Consider the following 23,284-nt stretch of genomic DNA (forward strand, 5'->3'; position numbering starts at 1 on the left):
CTGGCCTTGCCGCCATCGGAGCAGCGCTAGAGGTGGAGGCCACCGAAACCATAGCCACGAGGTAGGGTTTTGGGTGGACGGAAGGAGCGTATCCTAACGCATGGATGGACACGACAGGACGAGGTCCGGCGGACCCGGCTGTCGGCGATCTATGAGGGGAGAGGAGGATCACAGCGGCATGCTGGATCCAGCCACTTGTAAACTGCACCATCTTCGAGTTAGTATCTGACTATCGAGAGGGAACGTGTCCGGTTTATAAAGGAAGTGTGTTGCACGTTGCTCCATTGACCTCGAAACTTCCCGTGCTCTTAAAGGGGGGCATTTCATGACACGTTCCCGGACATGGCATTTTTTGGGACCGTCTGGAATATTTGAGGCATTTACTGCATCTGTAGGGCTTTAATGTGGAAAATTGCAGATCTGCACGGCGGCCACCTGAAATGATTTCAATAAGTGGTTTGTAAATCATATATGATGTCTTTGCAGTATGCGTAGGCCTAATGCAACCAAAGGAGGAGGAGCCATACCACTAGGGGGCGAATGTACCTTGGCGGCATGTCGGAAATCCTCGGGACCTCGCACGGTGTCGTCATATGGCCCTTGTAAGGTGTGGTAAAAATTTGAGCGTGTTTCGCAGAAGTCTGACCAGCGGCCACTTGTAAACCGCACCATCTTTGAGTTAGTATCTTGCTATAGAGAGATAATGTTTCGGTTTGTGAAGGAACTGCGCTGCCCGTTGCTCCGTTGACCTCGAAAATTTTCATGCTCTCAAAGGGGGCCATTTCATGACACGTGCCAGGACATGGCATTTTTCGGGCACGCCTGGAATATTTGAGACATTTACTGCATCCGTAGGGTTTCAATGCGGGAAATCACATATCTGCACAACGGCCACCTGAAATGATGTCCATAAGTGGTTTGTAGAATCATATATGATGTCTTTGCAGTATGCATCGGCCTAGTGCAACCAAAGGAGGAGCAACCCCACCACGGGGAGAGGCGAATGTACCTCGACGAGATGTCAGATCTAGCCATTAAAATCCATGAAAAATCATACGATGCCGGAAATCCTCGGGACCTGGCACGATGTCGTCATATGGCCCTTGTAAGGTGTGGTAAAAATTTGAGCGCGTTTCACAAAAGTCTGACCGGCGACCACTTGTAAACTGCACCATCTTCGAGTTAGTATCTTGCTATAGAGAGAGAATGTTTCGGTTTGTGAAGGAACTGCGCTGCCTGTTGCTCCGTTGACCTCAAAAATTCTCATGCTCTCAAAGGGGGCCATTTCATGACACGTGCCAGGACATGGCATTTTTCGGGCGTGCCTGGATTATTTGAGACATTTACTACATCCGTAGGGTTTCAATGCGGGGAATTGCAGATCTGCACGACGGCCACCTGAAATGATGTCCAGAAGTGGTTTGTAAAATCATATATGGTGTCTTGCAGCATGCATAGGCCTAGTGCAACCAAAGAAGGAGGAGCCCCACAACCGGGGGGGGGGGCGAATGTACCTTGGTGGCATGCCAGATCAAGCCATAAAAATCTGTGAAAAATCATATGATGCCGGAAATCCTCGGGACCCGGCACAGTGTCTTCATATGCCCCTTGTAGGGTGTGGTAAAAGTTTGAGCGCGTTTCACAGAAGCCTGACCGGAGGCCACTTGTAAACTGCAGCATCTCCGTGTTAGTATCTAGCTATCGAGAGAGAACGTGTCTGGTTTGTGAATGAAATGTGTTACCCGTTCCTCCATTGGCTATTTCAACCCTCCATCGCACTTGTATACATATATTAAGACACAATGCAAGTTTGGGTACCATTGATACCCCCAAGGCCCCCGACCGACCTAATCCTAGCCCGGTTGACCCGAAGATCTAGGCCTTTGACTTTCACCGGACGGCCTTTGACCAACGTACTTTTCCATCTGGTTGTGATAGGTTAGCCCATAGGAACATTTCAAAACAAGGTCTGGGCCCAACACACCAGCGGACCCCCCTCGTGTCGACCCGATGCGGCCATTCCCCCCCCCCCCATGCAAGTGCCGGCGACAGCACCTTTCGTGAAGGGGGTCACACTCCGGAGCCGCATGTCGTTTGTTTGCACCTGACAGCACACTTCCAGACATGTAAGAGGACCTGGCGCAAGATTTGATGGCGTAGCTAGCCCCCAAAGGCCCTCGACCACACTCATAGACATGCAAAGAACAATCCATGGTGGGGGATTTTTTCACATACTCCTGCATCTTACAAAAATATAAGAAATTGCCACACATATTATATCATATGTGTCTGCACTGTGTAAAAATCTCATGAATTGATTACGCTCAAGTGTTCAGGAATATTCATGCAACGCCAAAACCGCAGAAGGATTACTTCGATTGCATCGCCGTTCATGAGGGCGAACCTCACACTGGAGCCGCGTATTGCCTCTTTAGACATGGCACCACATCTTTCGGCATGTATGAGGACTCGGTCAGCCGAACCGGTCCCCGGTCAACCGAACCCTGGACAAGTTGACCCGGAAATCTTCGCCTTTGACTTTCACCGGACGAGCTTTGACCAATGGACGTTTTCACCTGGTTGTGATAGGTCGGCCCATAGGAACACTTGAGAACAAGGTCTGGGACAAACCCACCATAAGATTCCCTTCGTGTCAACCCGACATGGCCGTTTCCTCCCCCCCAAGTGACAGCGGCATCGGCGTCCATGAAGGGTCACACTCCTGAGCCAGTTGCCTTTGCACCCGCCACCACAGTCCTTGAAACAATCTGATGAAGCAAACATGATTTAAGTTTGTTCAAATTTGAAACATAGTATAACACATAATCCTTTCAAGATTCTGATAAAAAACCATATAAATTTTGTCAAAATCAATCGAAGTATCAATTACTTATGATTTTAATAAAGCAGAAGGACCTACATGAAAAAGTACAGGAGGCCACATTTCTAACGTACTCAAAAACAAAAACAAACTGGATATTCATAATCTATGGAAAATTCTACCCTAAATCGATGTATAATTTGTGTATGTTTAAGTTTAGATAAGTTAGATTTAAATTAAACAAAATTTAACTTAAAAATAAAAATAATTTAAAATAAAAACAAATAATATCTATGCCTACGGCATGGCCATAGGCATAGTTCTCGGCCAGGGGCTGCCAGGAGGCGCCACGTGGCGGGATTATGCCTACGGCATGGAAAACTATGCCTACGACTTTGCCGTCGGCATAGCTCTGCCACGTGGAAGCTCCTACTAAAAAAATATAGATAATATCTATGCCGACGGCCGCCGTCAGGGACGTCGACATAGATTTGACGGCGTCAGCCCGCCGTTTGTCCCTGGGCCACCAGGGCCACATCTATGCCGACGGCCTAACTATGCCTACGGCCACCGTAGGCATAGATCGATATATGCCGACGGCTTAACTATGCCTACGGCTGCCGTAGGCATAGATGAAGGTATGCCGACGGCTTCTCTATGCCGACGGCTTTTCCCAGGCCGTCTGCGTAGCTCGAGTTATGCCGACGGCCCTGACAAAAAGCCGTCGGCATAGATAAGGCCGTAGGCATATAGGGTTATTCCGGTAGTGAAACTTATAAGTGAAACGTGACCAGATTTGGACCGACACCCACAGAAGCTCGCCACAGGATTCGAGGACGTAGTTAGACAGCTCTGAGTAGCTGTCGTGCTCGTCTGGCATCAACAGCCTCGGGACCACCACGTCGCAGGCGACATTGCTGTTGGGCGTGATGGCATGCCACAGTTTAGCCTTGACAGTGAGGAGGATCTTGCCGCCGTGGTACGTGGAGCAAAACTCGCTCGACCACCAGGGCCAGAGGGTCTCAAGGGTCCTCTCGACGAGCGTCCACTCTGTGTCACCGGGACACAAAAGAGCCGCACTAAACCTGGTCATGATGTCATGCAGATGCTTGACGCGGGAGATGCTGTAGAAAAAGGTGGTGCCGTCGCCGTAGACGATGCCACTTGGACGGCCCTCCTCCCATTGGATGAGCGGGGAACGAGAGAGGTAGGTGTAGTAGCTGGGGCGAAGAAAAAGATGGGTGGTGATGGGGTGGTGCCAAAGAGCGGTGGCGTCGGCGCTGCACACCCAGTCCCTAAAAGGCATTGTCGGTGGCGCGCAGTAGCCGGACTTGGAGAAGACGAACCTGAGCTTGAGCGGGGAGTCCGACACCACCGGCGCGAGGATCCAGGGCAGGAACAGGTGGGTCGCCATTGTCTGCGACAACAGGTCGCGTGAGCTGCGCCATGGCTTGCAGACGGTGTGGAAGCGAGCGAAGTCGACGGCGACGTGCAGGCGGCCAGCGATCTCGCTGAGCAGATCCACCGGGAGGTTCGACCACCTGCTCCGGCGCATGGCGGCGTATGGAAACTTGGAAAGAAAGAAGGAAGCTGCAGATGGAGAATCGTCGATGTACATGTGTTTGTTTGTTGCGTATCAGCCGGCCAATTAGTTGTTGTTTTTTTACTTTAGCCGACTAGTTAGTTGCTTACCTTCAGCCGACCAATCGCGGGCGAGCGTCCATCGCCTCCGTGTCCGTCGGATTGACTCTTCATCATACGGTCCAGAGTAAGCCTCTCTGTGTCCACATTTTCTACAACTGAGCTTTTGTTTCAGGAAAGAAAGTTTGCAACTGACCACCGAAGAAGGGTTAGATCCTGCAACGACAGAGACTCGTTTGACTAGGAGGGCGACGACGGCGAGGATTCCAGCAGGATCTCGCCGGATTCGACGAGGATGGCGTGCGGGGATGTCTGAGATCGGCGGTGGCCGAGACAGATGCAGCTAGGAAGGCGACAGCAGCGAGGTTTCCAGTCGGATCTCGCCGGATCCGACGAGGATGGCGTGAGGTTAGGAGGCGGGGACGTCCGCGAGCGGCGAGGGCTCGGCTCGGCGAGGTCTGGCGGGGGTGGAGGCGAGCTTCACAGCGAGGACCGTGACGGCAGCGGCGCACGACGCTCGTGCGGCAAGAGACAGAGGAAGATGGAAAAAAACAAAAGGAAGTGGAGGATGGCAGCGAGGCGGCCTGGTCGGAGGTATGGAGCTCGCCGGTGGTGGCGTGAAGCCGGGACATGCGGCGCCGATCCGCTGTCACCCCTAATCTATCAGAGCTCGCGGCGAACACAATGGCGTTTTTTTTTTTTTTTGCAACTTCTTCTCTCTTGCAAGATTTTATATAATAACATCAATCATGTTGCAAAATATTTCTTCCGTAACATCTTACAAAGGAGAAGACAAAAAAGAATCTGCAACACTACTACTGTTGCAAAGTTTTTTTGCAACAAGACCTTCATTGCAAAAGTGGGGTTTCTCTCAGCGATGGATTGACTGGATTATGACGTGTGTCACATCGATGAGATATTCTGTCAAATTAAATGGGACCCTCTTGGATTCATTTGCACCGTCGCGTGGACTTCGGCAAGGCGACCCTCTCTCACCATTCTTATTCTTGTTTGCTGCGGATGGCTTGTCTGCAATTTTAAAAAACAAAGTGAGGCTGGGTGAGATCACCCCAGTTAAGGTATGCAGATCAGCCCCTGGTATATCTCACCTGTTATTCGCCGAAGATACTTTACTGTTTTTCGAGGCCTCTAGTGCCCAAGCAGAGAATGTGAAGGCTGCTTTGGAACTCTATGGTAAGGCCACTGGACAAAGTCTGAACTATGGTAAATGCTCTGTTTTCTTTGGTGCTACATGCCCTGTGATGATACAGCAGCAAGTTAGAGATGTGTTGGGGGCAACAAGCTTGGTTTTTGAGGAAAAATACTTGGGCCTCCCAACTCCTGAGGGGCGTATGTCCAAGGGACGTTTTCAGAATCTACAAACTAGTCTCACAAAGCGTTTGATACAGTGGAGGTATGGACTTCTTGCCCAGCCAGGAAGAGATGTTTTAATTAAATCAGTTGCACAAGCATTGCCAACCTATATCATGGGTGTGTTCAAGTTACCTTACTCAGTGTGTGACGATTTGACAAGGATGGTGAGAAATTTTTATTGGGGGTCTAGAGAAGGAAAAAAGAAAGGTCCATTGGAGAGGATGGGATTACCTTTTACAGCCTAAGAACAAAGGAGGTGTTGGATTCCGTGATTTTCGAATGTTCAATCAAGCGTTGTTGGCCCGACAAGCTTGGCGATTGTTATCTAGACCGGACAGTCTGTGCGCCCAAGTCTTGAAGGCTATGTATTATCCTCATGGTAATTTAGTGGACACGGTCTTCTCAGGTAATGCTTCATCATCGTGGCAAGCTATAAGTCATGGGCTCGATCTCTTGAAGAAAGGCTTAATTTGGAGGGTTGGAAATGGACGGAGTATCAGAGTATGGAGAGACAATTGGATTCCAAGACCTCACTCATACAAACCGGTGTCACTACAAGGTCGGTGCCGCATACGTTTTGTATCCGGTCTGCTCAATGACAATGGTTCATGGAATCTAGAACTGCTCCAGCAATACTTCATACCAGCTGATGTCGAAGAAATAATAAAGATAAGAGCATCTCCAAGACTTGGGGAGGATGTCATCGCATGGGGTCCGGGTAAATTTGGAGTCTTAACGGTAAAATCAGCTTACAATATGGCGTTTGAAGAAGCCCACAGGGACTCGGCAGTGGTATGTAGTTCCTCTCCGGACGGGAATAGGAAATGCTGGCAGTTTATTTGGAGATGTAATGTTCCCCCGACAGTGCGTAATTTTGCGTGGAGACTGTCGATTGATTCTCTGTCGACGTGGAAAAATAAGCACAAGATTGGTCTGGAATCGTCTAGTGGGTGTCCTGTATGAGACATGGAAGTGGAGGACAATTTTCACCCGTTCGTGAGATGCCAGTTTGGACGCGACCTTTACTTGTCCATGGCAGAAGTGTGGAGTCTACCTGCTCTAAGTTCGTTTCAACACAGTGGGAAGGAGTGGCTGCTTCATGCACTTGGTGAGCTGAGTGATATTCAGAGATGCATGGTATTATTAATTTTCTGGAGAAGCTGGTATATTCGAAACGAAGTAACACATTCTAAACCTGCCCCGCCCATGGCTGTCTCTATACGCTTTTTGCAAAATTATTTGGATACACTTCTTGGTATCAAGCTCAACTCCCACTGTGACCCAGCCAAAGGAAAGTGCAGTATTTCTTATCTCACTGCCACACCTCTTGTTAAGGCTCCAGTTCGTGAATCTGAGTGGAGGCCGCCTCAACAAGGATGGGTTAAGCTAAATACGGATGGTTCCTATTCATCTGGTGGTGGTGCGGGTGCCGGGATGATCTTGCGTGATGTTGCGGGTTCGGTCATCTTCTCATCTTGCAGAGCCCTGTTCTCGTGCAGAGATGCTCTAGAGACGGAGTTGTGTGCATGTATGGAAGGATTGTCTTTCGCACTTCAGCGTTCTGGTCATCCAATCAAAGTCGAAATGGACTCGAGTACGGCGGTGGCTATGATTTCCTGTGGCGAGGTGGATCGGTCGGTTTATGCTTCTCTGGTTGGTGAAATTAAGTTATTGTTGAGTCTTAGGCAATCTTGTATTACTCTTGTTTCTCGTTGTCAAAATAAAGCGAGTGATAGACTAGCTAGTTTTGCTAGAGTAGAGGGTCGAACAATTACATGGCTCGGTTCGGGCCTGAGGATGTTTGGAAGTTTTTCCAAGAGGATTGTAAGGACCTGGTAATTGAGTAATACAAGTATTATTCCTGCAAAAAAAATTGTAAAAGTTTTCTGCAATAAGACATGTGTTGCAAAAATTTCTGCAACGAGACTTCTCTTCCAAAAAATTCTGCAATAGCAGCTTTGTTGGAGTGGTGAAAGACGCCGCTCTGCCACACAATTGCGTCACATCAGATGGCTCACGAGGCGGCGGATCTGCCGGCCAACGCGCAGCACCGACCCATACAAAAATCTTATATTTATGGGCAACTTCTTACGAAATCCTCCTTCGATATTATCCTATATAAACTTATAATTGGCTCTGGTTCTGCTATATGGTCATACATGGTGTGCATCTGCAAACTTGGTGGGACAAGATTTTGCAAATCCATCAAAATTATTTCACACACAATTCCAAAATATAAATTGCATAGTTTAGAACATAAGAATGTAAGAAGAGGCCTCAGGGCAACTCCAATGGGGCGACCCATTTCGTCCACCCGCATCCGTTTGGGTCGGCAGGGCCAAAAGTGGTGGCCCAACGCGCCGACCCAAACCCAAATCACGTTCGCTTCGCGTCCGTGCCGACGCATTTGCGGCCCAAATTTGCGCCCCAAATGCGTCAGCGGACGTCAAACGGATGCCACGCGCGCCTTCTCGCTGTCCGCCGTGTCCCCACTTGGCGGCCGCCCAACTACCCGCTGTCCTCGCGGTCAGCTTAATTTATGACCACGGGCCCACGCGTCAGTGACGGCGGTCGCCCTTTTTTAAGCAGACCGTGCGGCGGGGCCGTCCTCATCCAAACTCGCCGTCCACATCTAGGCAAGCTCGCTCCCCCGTTGCCGGCAAACCATAGCAAAAACCCTAGCCAACCCTAGCCAAATGGGGCTCTTCTCCGGCGCCGGCAGCAGCAAGTCCAAGGACAAGGCCCCCGCCGTCCCTTTCCCCTCGGAGTTCATACCGCCTCCGCCGGCGCCGGCTCGCCGGTAGAGGGTGCGAGTGAGTGTGCCAGTGCACCAGGCGGTGGCACTGGCAGCACCGTGTGCCTCTACCGTACCGCGACGTCACCCTGCCGCACGACTGCATCTGGATCCAGAGAGGATCCCAGTGCCGGCGGCGCTGCGGTCGACTAGGGCGCACGCGGAGGAGGTGCGGCGCCGGCGGGCAATGCTGACGGCGGAGCAGTGCCGCGACGCCATCTACGCCACCGACTCGCCTAACTGGGCGAGGTGGTTCGCCTTCAAGCACGAGGAGGCGAGGCGACGCGACATGCGAGAGGTCGACTGCAGCGTGCCGCTGCCCCCGCTCGTCGTCCGGGAGGAAGATCAGGCGGCCCTTGCGGCGGTCTACCACGAGAGCGAGGAGAATGAGCGGCGCAGGGTGGAGGTGGTGGAGGAAGAGGAGGTTCGCTACGAGGCGGCCATGGCGCGGGCCCTTGCCTTCCGCGGCCGGCGATTGCGTGGTGCCGCCGGTGGCCCCGCCGTCCCCTCCCCGACGGCTCGTCAAGGCCGACCTGGAGCCGCAGCCGGAGCCCATCGCGCGCTTCTCCTGGACGGGAGTCGTGCCCGAGTGGGTGTCCGCGCCACCGATTTGGATGGGGGCGACCTCGGCGCAGGAGGCGGCGTACCTCGAGATGTGGCATCAGCGATGGCTCGCCGAGGAGCGCCGTCGCGGCGAGTATGAGGAGATGCTCGAGCGCGACCTCGAGGAGGAGGCGCGCCAAGCCGCGGCTGCACACGCGGCCGGAACAGCCCCCTGCGCCGGCACTGCCCCCGCCGGAACAGCTGCCCGCGACCTACATCACCGCCGCCTGGAACACGGCGTTCCCCTGGGCCAGCCCTGCGCCGGCACTCATCGACCTCATCCACCCCGAGGACGACGCCTAGGGCGCGCTGGGCAGCGTGCCGCCTCGTAGTTAGGTTGTTTTTAATTTCTTTTAATGCTAATGTGGACGCGTGGACTCTCGCCGGCCTTCCTGGCCGGCTTTAATGTTTAATTAAATTGTTTTCATTTGAAATATGCATGTACAGTTTTTTTTCGGCGCCAGCAAAATGGGTCGGGCGAGCGTTAGGCACATACGCCGACCCAAACGCGGAAACGGACGTCCATGTCCGCCAGGCCCAAACGAACAAAAAGCGGACGAAATCACCGTTCATTTGGGTTGGCCCGTTGGAGTTGCTCTCATGTAAGAATGTACCGTGTATGCCACAGAATTGCTAGCTCACTAACATGCATGCAGTCGAAGCGAGCTCAGTCGATGAATCAGCTATGTCAACACGTCAGCGGACGGAGATGGCAACAACGCCGGCCTCCTTCTTTGGCCTGACGGCATGCGCTAGTCCACCACCGCCTACCTCCTTCGTTGGCTCGACGCCAATGCTGATGCCCAACCCAACCGGGCTCGACACAAAAAACGCAAGCAATTGGAGCACCCTCGTGAGGACTGGGTGCCTGTGGATCATCCAGAATGGTCACCGCCAAGAAGATCTTGCGGCCCTAGTTATGCATTGATTCCTCCATGACTCACTCTTTGTTGCAAAAAAAAATGATTCTACTGTTTATTTGCATGTTTGACACAGTTACTGTCTTTCTTATTTTCAATAAAACCATATTTCTAGTTCGAAGATGTGTTAAGCGTTGACTTTCTAATGATTTAGAAAGTTGGGGGTGTACTAGTCTTAATCTTGCAGTGTTAATAAAAAGAAACTGCAGGGATCCACCTTGAGAACGGAACTGCAGGGATCTTTCCCCCCTCCCCTCTCATGGCGCTCCCATGATTGCCCAGAGGGGAACCCTAAATCGCAGCCCCCTCCTCCCCATCCTCTGCCCTCCTCCCTCGCCGCCGCCTAGCAGGACCGCCGTGCGAAGCCCGGCCGGCTGGGGCGGCGGCGGGGCCTTCTTCTCCCCTCCGCCCGTGGTCCATGGCCGGTGCGGGACGGCTTCGCGTGCGGGGACGCTGGCCTATGGCGGGGCGAGCGGCGTGGCGGCGCACCGTCAGGATGGCGTCGGAGGTCCCTGGTGGCGGCTCAGCGTCGACTTGGTGGGTGCTTGCTGCATGGCGGCTGCGGCAGGGCCAGATCGAGCGGTGGCGGGCTAGCGCGCTCCTGGCCAGATCCTCGCGGATTTGGTCCCCGGTGGCGACGGAGGTCCTCCTGGGATCTGCGTGCGGGTGGCTTGCAGCGGCGTGGCTGCAACCCGTGATCGCCGGTCTGCTCGCGCGACGGCGGGACTTGTTCCAGCGTGGTGGTCTGCGGCTTACTCGGGTGAGCTTCCTTCCTCCTCTACGGACTCAGGGACGGGCACGACAGGCAGGGATGGTTCCATGGTGCGGTGTTGGTGTGCGGATGGGCTTGCCGGAGGTGGCAGTGGACTTCGGGTAGGGGGCATGGGTTCCCCTCCGTTGCATCTGGCGGCTGCTCCGTGGCCGCCGGAGTTCCTCTGGCCCAGATCTGGCCGCCGAGGCCACCAACCCTGCCAAGGTTTCCGCTTTGGGGTGGAAGGGTCTTCTGCTCCTTTCCGGTCGGTCATGTCGGTACGGTGTGTCCGTGGACGGGGATGGGGCTCGGATGCTTGGGCGGCGGCCCTGCTGGTGGGAGCCGGGGTGCTTGTGGGCGTAGCACGCGGCTCGGGTGCTGTCCGGTCACCATGGCCGTGTGGGCGGCATGGTGGCCGAGGTGTGTCGCTCAATGGTGGTGGCGCGGTTGTCCGTACCCCAATTTGGTGACGGCGAGTGTTGGCCGGGGTGAAAACCCGCTCTGTCTTGTCAGGCCGGCGATGACGGTGTTCCAGCGTCGTTCCCTTCTTGAAGGCGTCGTCGCGGTACCTTGCTTGTAACCGTGGTGCTCCGGGGGAAACCCTAATCCTTGGATTGGGCGGTGGCGGCGATCCGGCGTCGTTTCCTTCTTGAAGGCACCGCCTTGGAGCCCATTGTTCATCATGCACGGCTTCTCCTCATCATAGTGATTCTTCAACGGTTGAGGGCCCCAACGACTTCATAGTAGTGCTTAGGGTCTTATCCAATGTTTGCTTGGAGTAGTTTGGGGTGATGTTGCTGTTTTCAGCGTCCTTGTATCTGCCTTGGGTGTGTGTGTTGTGTTGGTGTGGGGTGTGTGTTTGTATCGACTTGCTCGGTAATGGTTGCTTTATTTATAAAGCGGGGCAAAACCCTTTTTCTTAAAATAAAAAGAAAAGGGATAAGTATATTTTTGGTCCCTCAACTTTACCGACAATGTAAAAATGGTCCCTTAATTTCAAAAACCAGACAAACATTGTTCCTTAACTTCTAAAACCGGATACTTTTCAACCCTCGGGCTAGTCAAGGTGGTTTTGGGGTGAGTATTGACCTTTGACCTCGCCACATCAGCGCCATGTCACACAGAACTGTTGAATCTCTCTTTCTCTCTCCTGACATGGGTCAGCTTGTCGGAGTTGTACATGTCAGTGGTGTTTGATGTGTCGTGGTATCGAAGAGCTGGTTTTTCTAGCTGTAGCAGGACGGCGGTGATGCATGGCCATCCAACAGACTGTACATTGTCGATCTTGGCATCTCGCCAAGAGCAACAGACACGCGGGAAGGACTGAGCTCGCCTCGACACGAATGTATAGAAGCTGATCGATTCCTGGACAAGCACGTACTTACACAACAAGGAAGCTGATTGTTTCCTCGACACGCACGTAAACAACAAGCAAAGCTGATCGATTCCTCATGTGCAAGCTAGGCACGCAAGCCAATTTGCCGCTGGCTGGGAACGCAAACGACTCACGTCATGTACCGTCGGCACCGACGAGGGGTGCGCGCATGCCGTCGAGCACGGGAACGCCATGGACGTCGAGCCGTGCGTGTTCGACCGCTCGGCACGCGCTGTCCATGCGCTCGGCGTCCTCTAACATGGGCACATGGCCTCGGCGATCGAGCATGGAAACGTCATGGACACCGGGTCGTACGTGTTCGACCGCTCAGGCGCTCAGCATGCACATCGTCCAAGTGCTCGTCGTCCATACGCTCGGCATCTAGCTAGCTTTTCACATGAACATCCAAAGCCAACTTTGTTGTGTACGTCAAGCCCGAGCGCCACGGCGCCTGCCCCCCTTCCGGTGCCGGCGGCATGACCGGGACGGTGAGCATGGCGAGGGCCAACATCCCATGAGCCAGCCAGCACGAACGAGCATGTGTACACAGCATACAGTGCGGTCGCTGCTCGTGATGTGGCAGTCTAATCAGGATGACATGTCAATTTTTTGTTTAAAACTGAGTCCACGTCAGATGAAAACCACTTAAAGTGATATGAGGGACTAAATTTATCCGGTTTTATAAGTTGAGGGACTACAGTTTGCCGATTTTGAAATTGAGGAACTATTTCTATACTTTCAAGGGAGTCGAGAGATAAAAATATACAGTCGGTCTGTTGCTTTTTCTACAGTCGGTCTGTTGCAAGGTATATAGCTGGATAAGTATATCGGTTTTACTAATCCTTAGTCGACTGACATTTTCTCAAGTCTGAGTCGATTTCCGGAAACGCAACTTACAGTCTTCTCACTAAACTGAATAAACTGAAGTTGCATTTTCTTAAGAATTGATTGAGACATAAAAAAGTGTCAATCAAACTGAGGCTTAGATGAATCCTATAAATAAACATATGAATAAACATTATCCTCTGTCTAGTCTTTGTCATTTGAATATAAATGTTACTTCCTCTCATCCAAAATAAGTGTCATAGTTCTGAACTTGGGTTAGTTCAAAAGTGCGACACTTATTATGGATCAGAGGTAGCATATATGATGTCTCTGTACAGGAAAGGACCTAGCACGTATGGTCTCGACATCAAGTTTCGCTCTTTCTACAGTCGACTGAGATTTTCTCAAGTCTGATTCGTTTTCTACAAATGCAACTTACGGTCGTCGCTAAACAGAATAAACTGAAGTTGCATTTTCTTAAGGATTGATTGAGACATAAAAAAGTGTCAATCAAACTGAGGCTTAGAAGAATCCTATAAATAAACATGGGAATAAACTTAAGAGTAGCGTTGACAATGACTAGCTGTTGTTGTACTACACACGGGCGATCGAGTTGTACTGTCAAGCAGTAGTACTACAAAAAAAAGTCAGCCCTGTACTCCACACCACACAAGAACACAAGATGGAGTTATCTTACTAATTAATTATGGGATTTTCTTCTAAATAATCATGCTTCAACGCAAGATGCGCTGAGGAGATAACTACATACGTACGTACGTACGTACTGGCCAAATATACCTAGAAACTCCTCTGCATATATATCGTGCTGGCCTTGAAGAAACCACCATGGCGAAGATGGCAAGGTCGACCAGGAGGACGTCTAATCTCATTTGCACCCTGCTGCTGCTCTCGCTGCTGCTGCTTACCTGCTTCTTCCAGCAGGCCAGCGGCCATGGCGGCGTCGACCACGGTGACGGCGATGAGGAGGACGAAGATGGCCACCACGGCGACGCGGGCGTCGGCGGGGGGCTCCGGTCCAGGGGGCTCATCGCCGTGAAGGTGTGGTGCCTGGTGATCCTGCTGGTGTTCACCTTCCTGGGCGGCGTGTCCCCCTACTTCTACCGCTGGAACGAGGCCTTCCTCCTCCTCGGCACCCAGTTTGCCGCCGGCATCTTCCTCGGCACGGCCCTCATGCACTACCTCGCGGACGTCACCGAGACCTTCCACGCCCTCACCGACAGCCCCTACCCCTTCTCCTTCATGCTCGCCTGCGCCGGCTTCCTCCTCACCATGCTCAGCGACGTCGTCATCGTCGCCGTCGCCAACAGGCAGAGGGTCAACCGGGCAGCTCCCATCCAGAAAGAGGCGGAGGAGGAGGGCGAGTCAACGTCGGAGGGGCCGGCGGTGGCGCACGCGCACCCTATGCTCATGACGGCGACATCGTCCTTCGAGGACGCGATCCTCCTCATCATCGCTCTCTGCTTCCACTCCATCTTCGAGGGGATCGCCATCGGCGTTTCAGGTGAACACCATAGATCCATTTCATAATTTTCAGGTGAACGGATAGTTTATGTTGTACAACTACACTTATTTTGGGATGGAGTGAGTATTTTATATCGGAAAATCAGAACTAATAGAGAAAGCGCACACCATAAAAATGCATATGTTTCAAAAGTTTGATCAAAATCAATTAATTTGCAGCGACGAAGGGAGAGGCGTGGAGGAACCTTTGGACGATCGGGCTCCACAAGATCTTCGCGGCGGTGGCCATGGGCATCGCGCTCCTCCGGATGATCCCCAAACGCCCATTCCTCCTGACGGTGCTCTACTCGCTAGCGTTCGCCGTGTCAAGCCCGGTAGGGGTGGGCATCGGCATCGCCATTGATGCCACGGCGGAGGGCTCGGATTGGACATATGCTATCTCCATGGGCATCACCACGGGGGTCTTCGTCTACATTGCCATCAACCACCTCATGGCCAAGGGGTACCGCCCGCAGCAGCCAAACTACTTCGACAAGCCCATCTTCAAGTTCCTGAGTGTGCTCACCGGCATATCCGTAATGTGTGTCGTCATGATATGGGACTGATTTATCCGTCGGTTAAATCAAGAGGGTGTTTAAGTGCTTTGATTTGATTGCTCGCATGCACGGTATGCTTAATTTCATTTTGGTTTCGTGTGGATCATTGTAGACATATGTACTTATCTGATTTAATTGCATTTGGTACATGTTTGGATTGTTTGTGTGAGTGTGTGATCATTTGTGAAATGAGGTGATGGATAATTAGTTAGTCTCTCCGATCCATATTAATTATCGCTGGTTTTGTACAAAATTATACAATATGGATATGAGGGAGTAAAACACGTTTTAACTTGGCCAATTATTATGTGGGGTTCGCTCACAAAGGGGCCTGCCGCATCTCAAGTTTTGCACTAACATGAGAAAATTAGATATTTTTCCCTGGGTCTATTTGCAATTACTGGAGATCAAGAAAACGTTGGCCTTGATTATATTAAATTATCTGAGTCCAAAACAATTAAATCGAGCGCCTTATTAAGTTTAAACTAACTGAAAGAACTGAAGCAAGCACAACAATCAATTTTATTTTATTTTTTATTAGGGAAGCAGAGCATTCAAATGAACTGAAGTTTTTTTTTTCTTTTACATGCAGATGAACTGAAGGGCTGTGTATGGAGGAAGAAATAATATTAAGAAAAGCTTCTATTCAGGCCCAGCCCAACTTCCAGCCCATAGCTTCTTTCCTATTTGGTTTTCTTTTACCCTAACCTCAGTCACTCAGACTGCTGACCCGCAAAAAATAGAAGCACCTCACAGTAAAAAAAATTCAGGCGTCACAGTAAGAATATTAACTTGACCTGGAAAAGGTAGCATATAACCTCAACACAACTTAGTCAATATTTTGCAGATCTATGTCCTTTACTAACTCAGCCTCAGATTGTTTCAGAGAACATGAACATTTCTTGGAACAAATAAGATCATGACGACAGGCTACAGCTATGATCTGCAATTGAAATGACAATGATATCTTTCCTCCACATACAAAAAGAAATTCTTGCGGTACTACAGTGATAGCACATGCACCAGCAATAAAAGACAGAACAGACTGGTATCTTCCTTCGCCAACAACCAACAGAACTCTGCAACTGCAGCTCAGCAACCAGAGCAAAAAAAAATGGCAGGACTAGGACAGGACATGAATCATTGGCAATCAGGCAAACACAAGGCACTGCAGCAGCTACATGGACCGTTTCTGGAATAACAACTTCGATTGCAAAACATTGGATACCAGAATGGAATTGTAGTCATGCAGACTATCTATCACATCGAGCTGAAATGAATTTATATATCTTATTGTGATGAGGGTTGTGCAGCTCTGCTCCACATAAATTAAAAAAGGTCCTTGGATCTTTCCCTTCTGGGAGATATGCCAGCACATTCGATGAAGATATTTCACAAATGGTGATCAAAATTATTTTTTTGGGGGAAACTGTGACAGGAATATAAGGATGGTGACAATAGTAAGAGAGCATAAAAAAGAGAGTCATCTTGTTGGCTTTGTTGAATAAGACAAATAATAATAACCCCCTGTCCCTGGTAAAGAACAGCAATGAGAATGTGACCTTAATCAATACAATCATATCTAACTTAAGAGCTGAAAAAAATGTAGGCTGAAGCATAAAATAACTTGAATGATGTGTTATTGAATATCTGCTGCAGCCTGCAGCACCTACATTCTAACAGATCGTGGGTACAATCAACGATCCCTAAAGAAATAATTGAGGTGTGTCATAATATAACGAGTGTTGTGCAGCTCTGCTTCTAAGAAAACAAAAAGGTTCTTGGATGTTTCCCTTCTGGGAGATATGCCAGCAGAATTGATGAAGATATTTCACAAATGGTGATCATTTATTTTGGAAATTAAGACAGTAATGTAAAGATGGTGACAATAGTAAGAGAGCATAAAAAATACAGTCGGCTTGTTGCTCTGTTGAACAAGGCAAGAATATAACCTCCTATCATTAGTGAAGAAAGCAAGAAAAGAAGGATGAGAAGGTCACCTTGATCAATACAATCATATCCATCTGAAGAGCTGAAAAAAAAACTGTAGGCTGAAACAGAAAATACCTTCAGTGATGTTTTGTTGAATCTCTGCTGCAGCATCTAAACCTTCCAATAGGTCGTGGGTACAATCAACGAGCCACCCGTCACATCAGAGGCAAGATGTTATTTGAAGAAACAATCTATATATCATAATATGATGAGTATTGTGGAGCTTTGCTTCACATAAAACAAAAAGGTTCTTGGATCTTTCTTTTCTGAAACAACAGATTTGATGAAGATATTTCACAAATGCTGATCATTTTTTTCATTTTTGGAAAGTCTGATGAGAACGTAAAGATGATGACAATAGTAACAGAGCACACACAAAAAAGTCAACTCAACTGCCTTTGCTGAAAACGAGAGTATAACTGGTGAAGAAAGCAAGAAACAAGGATGAAAGGGTGACCTTGATCAGTACAATGATATATCCAATTGAAGAGCAGAAAATATCTTGAGTGATGCTTTATTGAATCTTTGCTATGGTCTAAACCTTCCAAGAAATTCTTGCAGTAGTACAGTGGTAGCACATGCATCAGCAACAAAGGACAGAACAGACTGGTATCTTCCTTCACCAGCCACCAACAGAACTCTGCAATTGCAGCTAAGCAACCAGAGCAAAAAAAAAAACTAATGGCAGGACTAGGACAGGACCTGAATCATTGGCAATCAGGGAAACACAAGACACTGCAGCAGCTACATGGGCTGTTCATAGAATAACTCCTTTAATTGTTAAACATTGGATACGAGAACGAAATTGTAGAATCACATAGACTGGAATGATTTTACTATCCTAATGTGATGAGTGTTGTGCAGCTCTGCTTCACATAAAACAAAAGGGTTATTTGTATCTTTCTCTTCTTGGAGAGATGCCAGCAGATTTGATGAAGATATTTCACAAATGGTGATCATTTTTTTTTTTGAAACTATGACAGGAATGTAAGGATGGTGACGATGGTCAAAGAGCATAAAAAAACATTCAGCTCGTTGGCTTTGTTGAATAAGACAAAAAATATGACCTCCTGTCCCTGGTGAAGAAAGCAAGAAAAGAAGGATGAGAAGGTGACCATGATCAATACAATCATATCCAATCATATCCAACTGAAGAGCTGAAAAAAACTTAAAAATATCTTGAATGATGTTTTGTTGAATCTCTGCTGCAGCATCCACAACCTTCTAACAGGTCGTGGGTACAATCAACAAGCCCTAAAGAAATAATTGAGATGCTGAAAACAATCTATGTATCATAATATGATGAGCGTTGTGCAGCTCTGCTTCACATAAATCAAAAAGGTTCTTGGATATTTCTTTTCTGGAACAACAGATTTGATGAAGATATTTCACAAATGGTGATCATTTTTTCCTTTTTTGGATTGCAAAGCCTGACAAGAACGTAAAGATGATGACAATAGTAACAGAGCACAAGAAAACAGTCAACTGAGCTGCCTTTGCTGAAAAAGACAGTATACGCGATGAAGTGAAGAAAGCAAGAAAACAAGGATGAAAGGGTGACTGATCCTCGTACAACGATATATCCAATTGAAGAGCAGAAAATATCTTGAGTGATGCTTTATTGAATCTTTGCTACGGTCTAAACCTTCCAACAAGTCATGGTTACAAAGGACGAACCCCCGTCGCATTGAGCGAGATGGAATTCGAAGAAACAATTGAGTGCTGCCAGCAATTTAAGCGCTCACTGTCCAGATGCTTGCATCTATCAGTAACAAAACTTGTCTTGCTGAATGATACTCCAAAATGCAAAAGGAAGACCAACCGTCTTGAATACGCAAACTGGAGGACATTTCCATTGCAACATCTCTAGTTCTGCTCTTCTATGTACAAAAACAGCATGCAATTTGCGCTCTACAAATCCTCTTTATCTCTCAACTGACTTATATATAGAAAACATCAAACGGAAGCAAACATCTGCGGCTCTCCAACATCTAATGTCGTAATATTCCCCAATGCGTGATGCAGTGATCACCTGGCGATCGCATCGGCGTGGCTATCTTGGGATCTCCAGCTTGTGCTGCGGCTCCTCAGACCACGGGTGAAAACCGAGCTCCACTCCGACCTCGAGGATGAGGCTCGAGTCACATTGGTAGAATGGGTGTGCCCAAAGCAAGCAAACATGTTGTCGAACATGCGTCTAATAACTCCCCTCTGCGACGAACGGCTCCCTCTTGATGACCATGAGATCCTCCTCGGGGCACCGCCATTGTTGAAACCGCCGTCCACCTCGGTGTAGACAACTGGGAGCTCCCTCTCGCCGGCCCTCCGGCCACCAGCGAACCTCCCGACGGCAAAGCCTCCTCCAGGAAGCCGCCAAATCGTCAACCCCACCGTCATCTCCTCCTCGCTGCCAGCCTCAGCCCCGGTGTTGCTGCCCTGGTCGTCAGCGCCGCCCAGGTCGCTCGCCGGAGCAGGCCGCGCCACGTCCGTGGGCAGCTCGTGCCGGCACACGGGGCACGAGTTGCGCAGCGCGAGCCACGGCAGGATGCAGTCCTGGTGGTACATGTGGCTGCAGGGCATCTCCCTGGCCTCGTCGCCCAGCTGGAAGGCCTCCTTGCAGACGGCGCAGTGGGAGTCGGCGCCGACGTGGCAGGCGGCGACGACGACGGTGGGCATGGACTCGACGGCGGCCTTGGAGGCCGGCGGGTTGTCGCAGGGGCGGACGGCGCCGAAGCCGCCGGCCTCGATCTGGGCGAGCTGCTCGAGGAGGCGCTCGAAGCCGGACCCCATGAGGAAGTCGGACATGCTCTCGGGCAGCGGGCGGAGGCCGGATCCGGCGCCGTCGTCGTAGAAGAGCTCGAAGCTGCTGGTGGCGCCGGGGGCCTCGTCGCCGGGCGGGGCCGCGGAGCGCCGGAGCACGATGACCGGGTTGTACGGGGAGCCGGAGCGGTCCCCCGACGCGCCGCCGCGCCGGCCGCGGCGGGGCCGGACCTCGGTGGGCGCCTCCGCGGCGCGGCGGCGGAGGAAGGCAGAGGGCGCGACGGCCCTGCGCGGCGGCGGCGCGTCCATCTGCTCCAGGAAGCCGCCGTCGCAGCCGGGGCAGACCAGGCCGGCGTCCCCCGCCGTGCGCACGAACCGCTCGCAGCTGTAGCACCAGTAGGACGGCGTCCCTGCCGCCCCCGCCGCCGCTGGGCCGGCAGCCGTGGCCGCCCACCGATCCATGGGAAGAGAAAAGGCGCGGGCTTTCCGCAGGACCAGATCCGACTGAGCTGGATAAGAAGGAGCTGGAGCTGGAGCTGGGTGGTGGATCGGAGCAGGGGGGAGGGCGGCGCGGGGGCAGGGGGGGATGGGGGAAGGGAGGGGAGGAGGTTGGGGATGATTGGTGGTGGGTGGTGGCGTTTTAACCGGCGGCGACTGGACCGGGCCGAGTGGAACGGGGAATGGGGAAGCGCGTGGGGCCGGGCTGTCAGACTGGCAGCGTAGGGGAGACGCTTCCTTCCTTCTCGTCTCCTTTCCTCTCCTCTCTGCCGTTGATGTCCCAACGCCGTTCGGTTCCCGTGCCACGCGCCGTTGTGCTTTTTTTTCTGGTTGATTTTTCGTTTCTTTTCCCGCCATTTATTTACTGGAAATTCTAACAGAATTATTCCTAATGGATGGACGGCCCTACATCGGCCGTCTCCATCGAGTTTGATTCGGAGGAGTGGTTGACTGTCGACCGGTGGCGACATGAGGGAGAGGCGCGCACCGCAGGACTAGTTAGTGCTAGGGTGTGTGATACCGAAGGAGCATTGAAGTTCCACGTGGCTCTACGCCGGTAACTGCGGCAGATAGCCAAGCCAAAACCACAATATGGAGTGCCATGTGGCTAAACACCGATAACTGTGGTAGATAGCCAAGCCAAAACCACAATATGCGAGCAAAAAAACAAGGGTAGCGGAGATAAACGGAGCTAGGTGTCGGAGCATGGGCAATATCGTTGGGTGTAGGCAAGAAGCCTCTAACCATATGCTCCCCAATTGAGGTTACCCGACATATGGAGCTCGAGCTACAAACGACATGTTTCTTTCAGTACCCAGTGAACAGATCCATGTGTTTTTTTCAGTTTAGTTGGACATAAGTCGCCTAATTTTAGAATTCGGGTTAGTCGATTTGGGGAAGAAGGAAGCGGACGAAGGTGAATTAGAAGGTTGATGGGTGCGGGGCTTAGAGGGAAGGTCTTGGTCGACGACAAGCTCGGTGGTGGGGGAGGCATGGGCTGGATCGGCGGCAGTCAGGGGAAGAGGGTGAGCAGTGCGTCGGCCTGTGCTAGAAGGCGAATGGGGATCCGCTGGATCTTGATCCAACGGTTCACTTTGAATCAACTTGTCACAAAACCTTTTTCCGTCCCCACGGTTTCCGTCTGAATCGACTTGTCGCAAAATTGTTTTCAGTCGCCAAGCCTTGTGTTTGCACACATTTTTTGCATACATTTCCATTGACACGAGCATGATGCCTTAGGTGTTAAGATAGATGGAGAACCAAATAGATGTATGTTCCGTATTGGTATCATGTTGCGTGGTTTTCCACCAATATATTTTGACAGCATAAGTATCAAGCAGCAGATGTTTGAGCCATAGAAAAAGGAGAGGCCAGCTTTGGTTTGCACCAAGCCGATTCCCAGCAGGCAGCAGCAGCATCTGTCACCAGTCCACCGAAAGAAACGAGAAAAAGCAGGTATTGAGACAGATGCCCTGAAATGAAAGAAATCCCAACGCAAATCTTTTCGTGGCGCCCATGATCCAGCCAGGGGAAGGAAAGTCGGCCCGGTCCACGAAAAGGGAGCCGGCCCGTGAACGCAAGTTAACGGCGTCACAGGGAGTGGCCGCCATGGAGTCAAAGGCCACCCATCTGGACGGAAGGACGAGAATGCCCCTCGGACCCGGCACGAGCAGGAGCACGAGGGAGGCCGCTAGGCCACGTCGGATTCGGACAGCCTGGCACAGTTGTATAGCTTGTGGCGGGCCCGGCCCCACATGACAGCCAGCGAGAATTGTCCGAGCTAGTAGTATACCAGCTAGTAGGAGTAGATGTCATAGACCAGGGACCCACCCACTTATCCCTGTCACTGTTGACCGGGCCCCAGCCAGACGTGGCTGTCGTGTCTCCTCCTGCCCCCTCCCGCCCGTCCGTCCTCGTCAACGTGCGCTGCGGCGACCGGCCGGCTGTCGTGGTTGCACCGGCGACGGCGAGGCGACGGGCAGGTTGCTTCGCCAGCAAGGAGACGTGAAAAGTGTGTGTGTGGGTACGCACGCAATTTCTTTGCCTTGTTGTATGTGCTACTGGTTGCAAATGGCTGACGCAGCTCAGCTCCAATAATCTATGGCAGCGGGGCCCGCCCACCTCGCCTTGTCCCTGTCCGGCCATCTCCCCTCCCCGCCCACATCTTTTCCGTTTCCTTGCCTTTTGGATTTGGAATTTCGTCCGCCTCCTTGCTGCCATGCCATGTCCCTCCTCACATTATATTTATTTTTCACATGGTAATACTTATTTAAACAAAAAACCATAGTACAAGTCAGGTAGACAACAACCCAACGACGAAACTGAGAATGCTAGTCTTTACACAAAGGAACACCAGTCAAGAAAAATAAATATAGGAAAAGCACCTGAGCTTGACACCAGCGCCCCCTCGTCCGCCCATCCGAGCTCGATGCGGATCCATCGCTAGTATGCAGTTTTGCGGACCTCCAAGGTGGCTCATCAAAAGAGAAGCCATTGTCGTTGACCGAACCGGTCGAATTCCAAATCTATCACCCCTGCACAACTAAGACATCAAAAGAGAAAACCATACCTGTCTACCACAACCGCGAACGGAACACACAATCCATCATCTTTCAAGTGTCGCGGATGCAGAGCATCGCTACTGAAATACCTCTCAAGCTCTGCGTCGTCACTGGGGCAAACGACGTCGCAGGACTACTTAATCGTCGACATCATGGTAGATGCTCAACTCACCAACGGTGCTTATTGACTGACAAAAACGATTGTGCATCATGAGAGTACCTCGTTTCACCATGCACCCAACGATGCTTACTTGGTGAACATGCATGTGACCCGTATTATCATATACGCGT

The 23,284-nt window shown here is 51.0% G+C and overlaps 2 protein-coding genes across 2 annotated transcripts; one reads left to right on the forward strand and one right to left on the reverse strand.

The window, feature by feature from the left end:
- The first annotated feature begins 13,950 nt into the window (after nt 1–13,950).
- Nucleotides 13,951–15,329, forward strand: LOC123063678 (zinc transporter 1). Its single transcript, XM_044487565.1, has 2 exons — nt 13,951–14,626; nt 14,806–15,329. Exons 1-2 carry the CDS (start codon nt 13,951–13,953, stop codon nt 15,189–15,191), a joined length of 1,062 nt encoding a protein of 353 aa, XP_044343500.1. The 3' UTR covers nt 15,192–15,329.
- Nucleotides 15,330–18,761: 3,432 nt separating this feature from the next.
- Nucleotides 18,762–20,544, reverse strand: LOC123063677 (probable E3 ubiquitin-protein ligase RHC2A). The gene has a single exon (XM_044487564.1). The coding sequence runs from the start codon at nt 20,394–20,396 to the stop codon at nt 19,203–19,205; it is 1,194 nt and encodes a 397-aa protein (XP_044343499.1). The 5' UTR covers nt 20,397–20,544; the 3' UTR covers nt 18,762–19,202.
- Nucleotides 20,545–23,284: the final 2,740 nt, after the last annotated feature.

This window comes from Triticum aestivum, chromosome 3A, assembly GCF_018294505.1.
Source record: "Triticum aestivum cultivar Chinese Spring chromosome 3A, IWGSC CS RefSeq v2.1, whole genome shotgun sequence".
Taxonomy (NCBI): Eukaryota; Viridiplantae; Streptophyta; class Magnoliopsida; order Poales; family Poaceae; genus Triticum; species Triticum aestivum.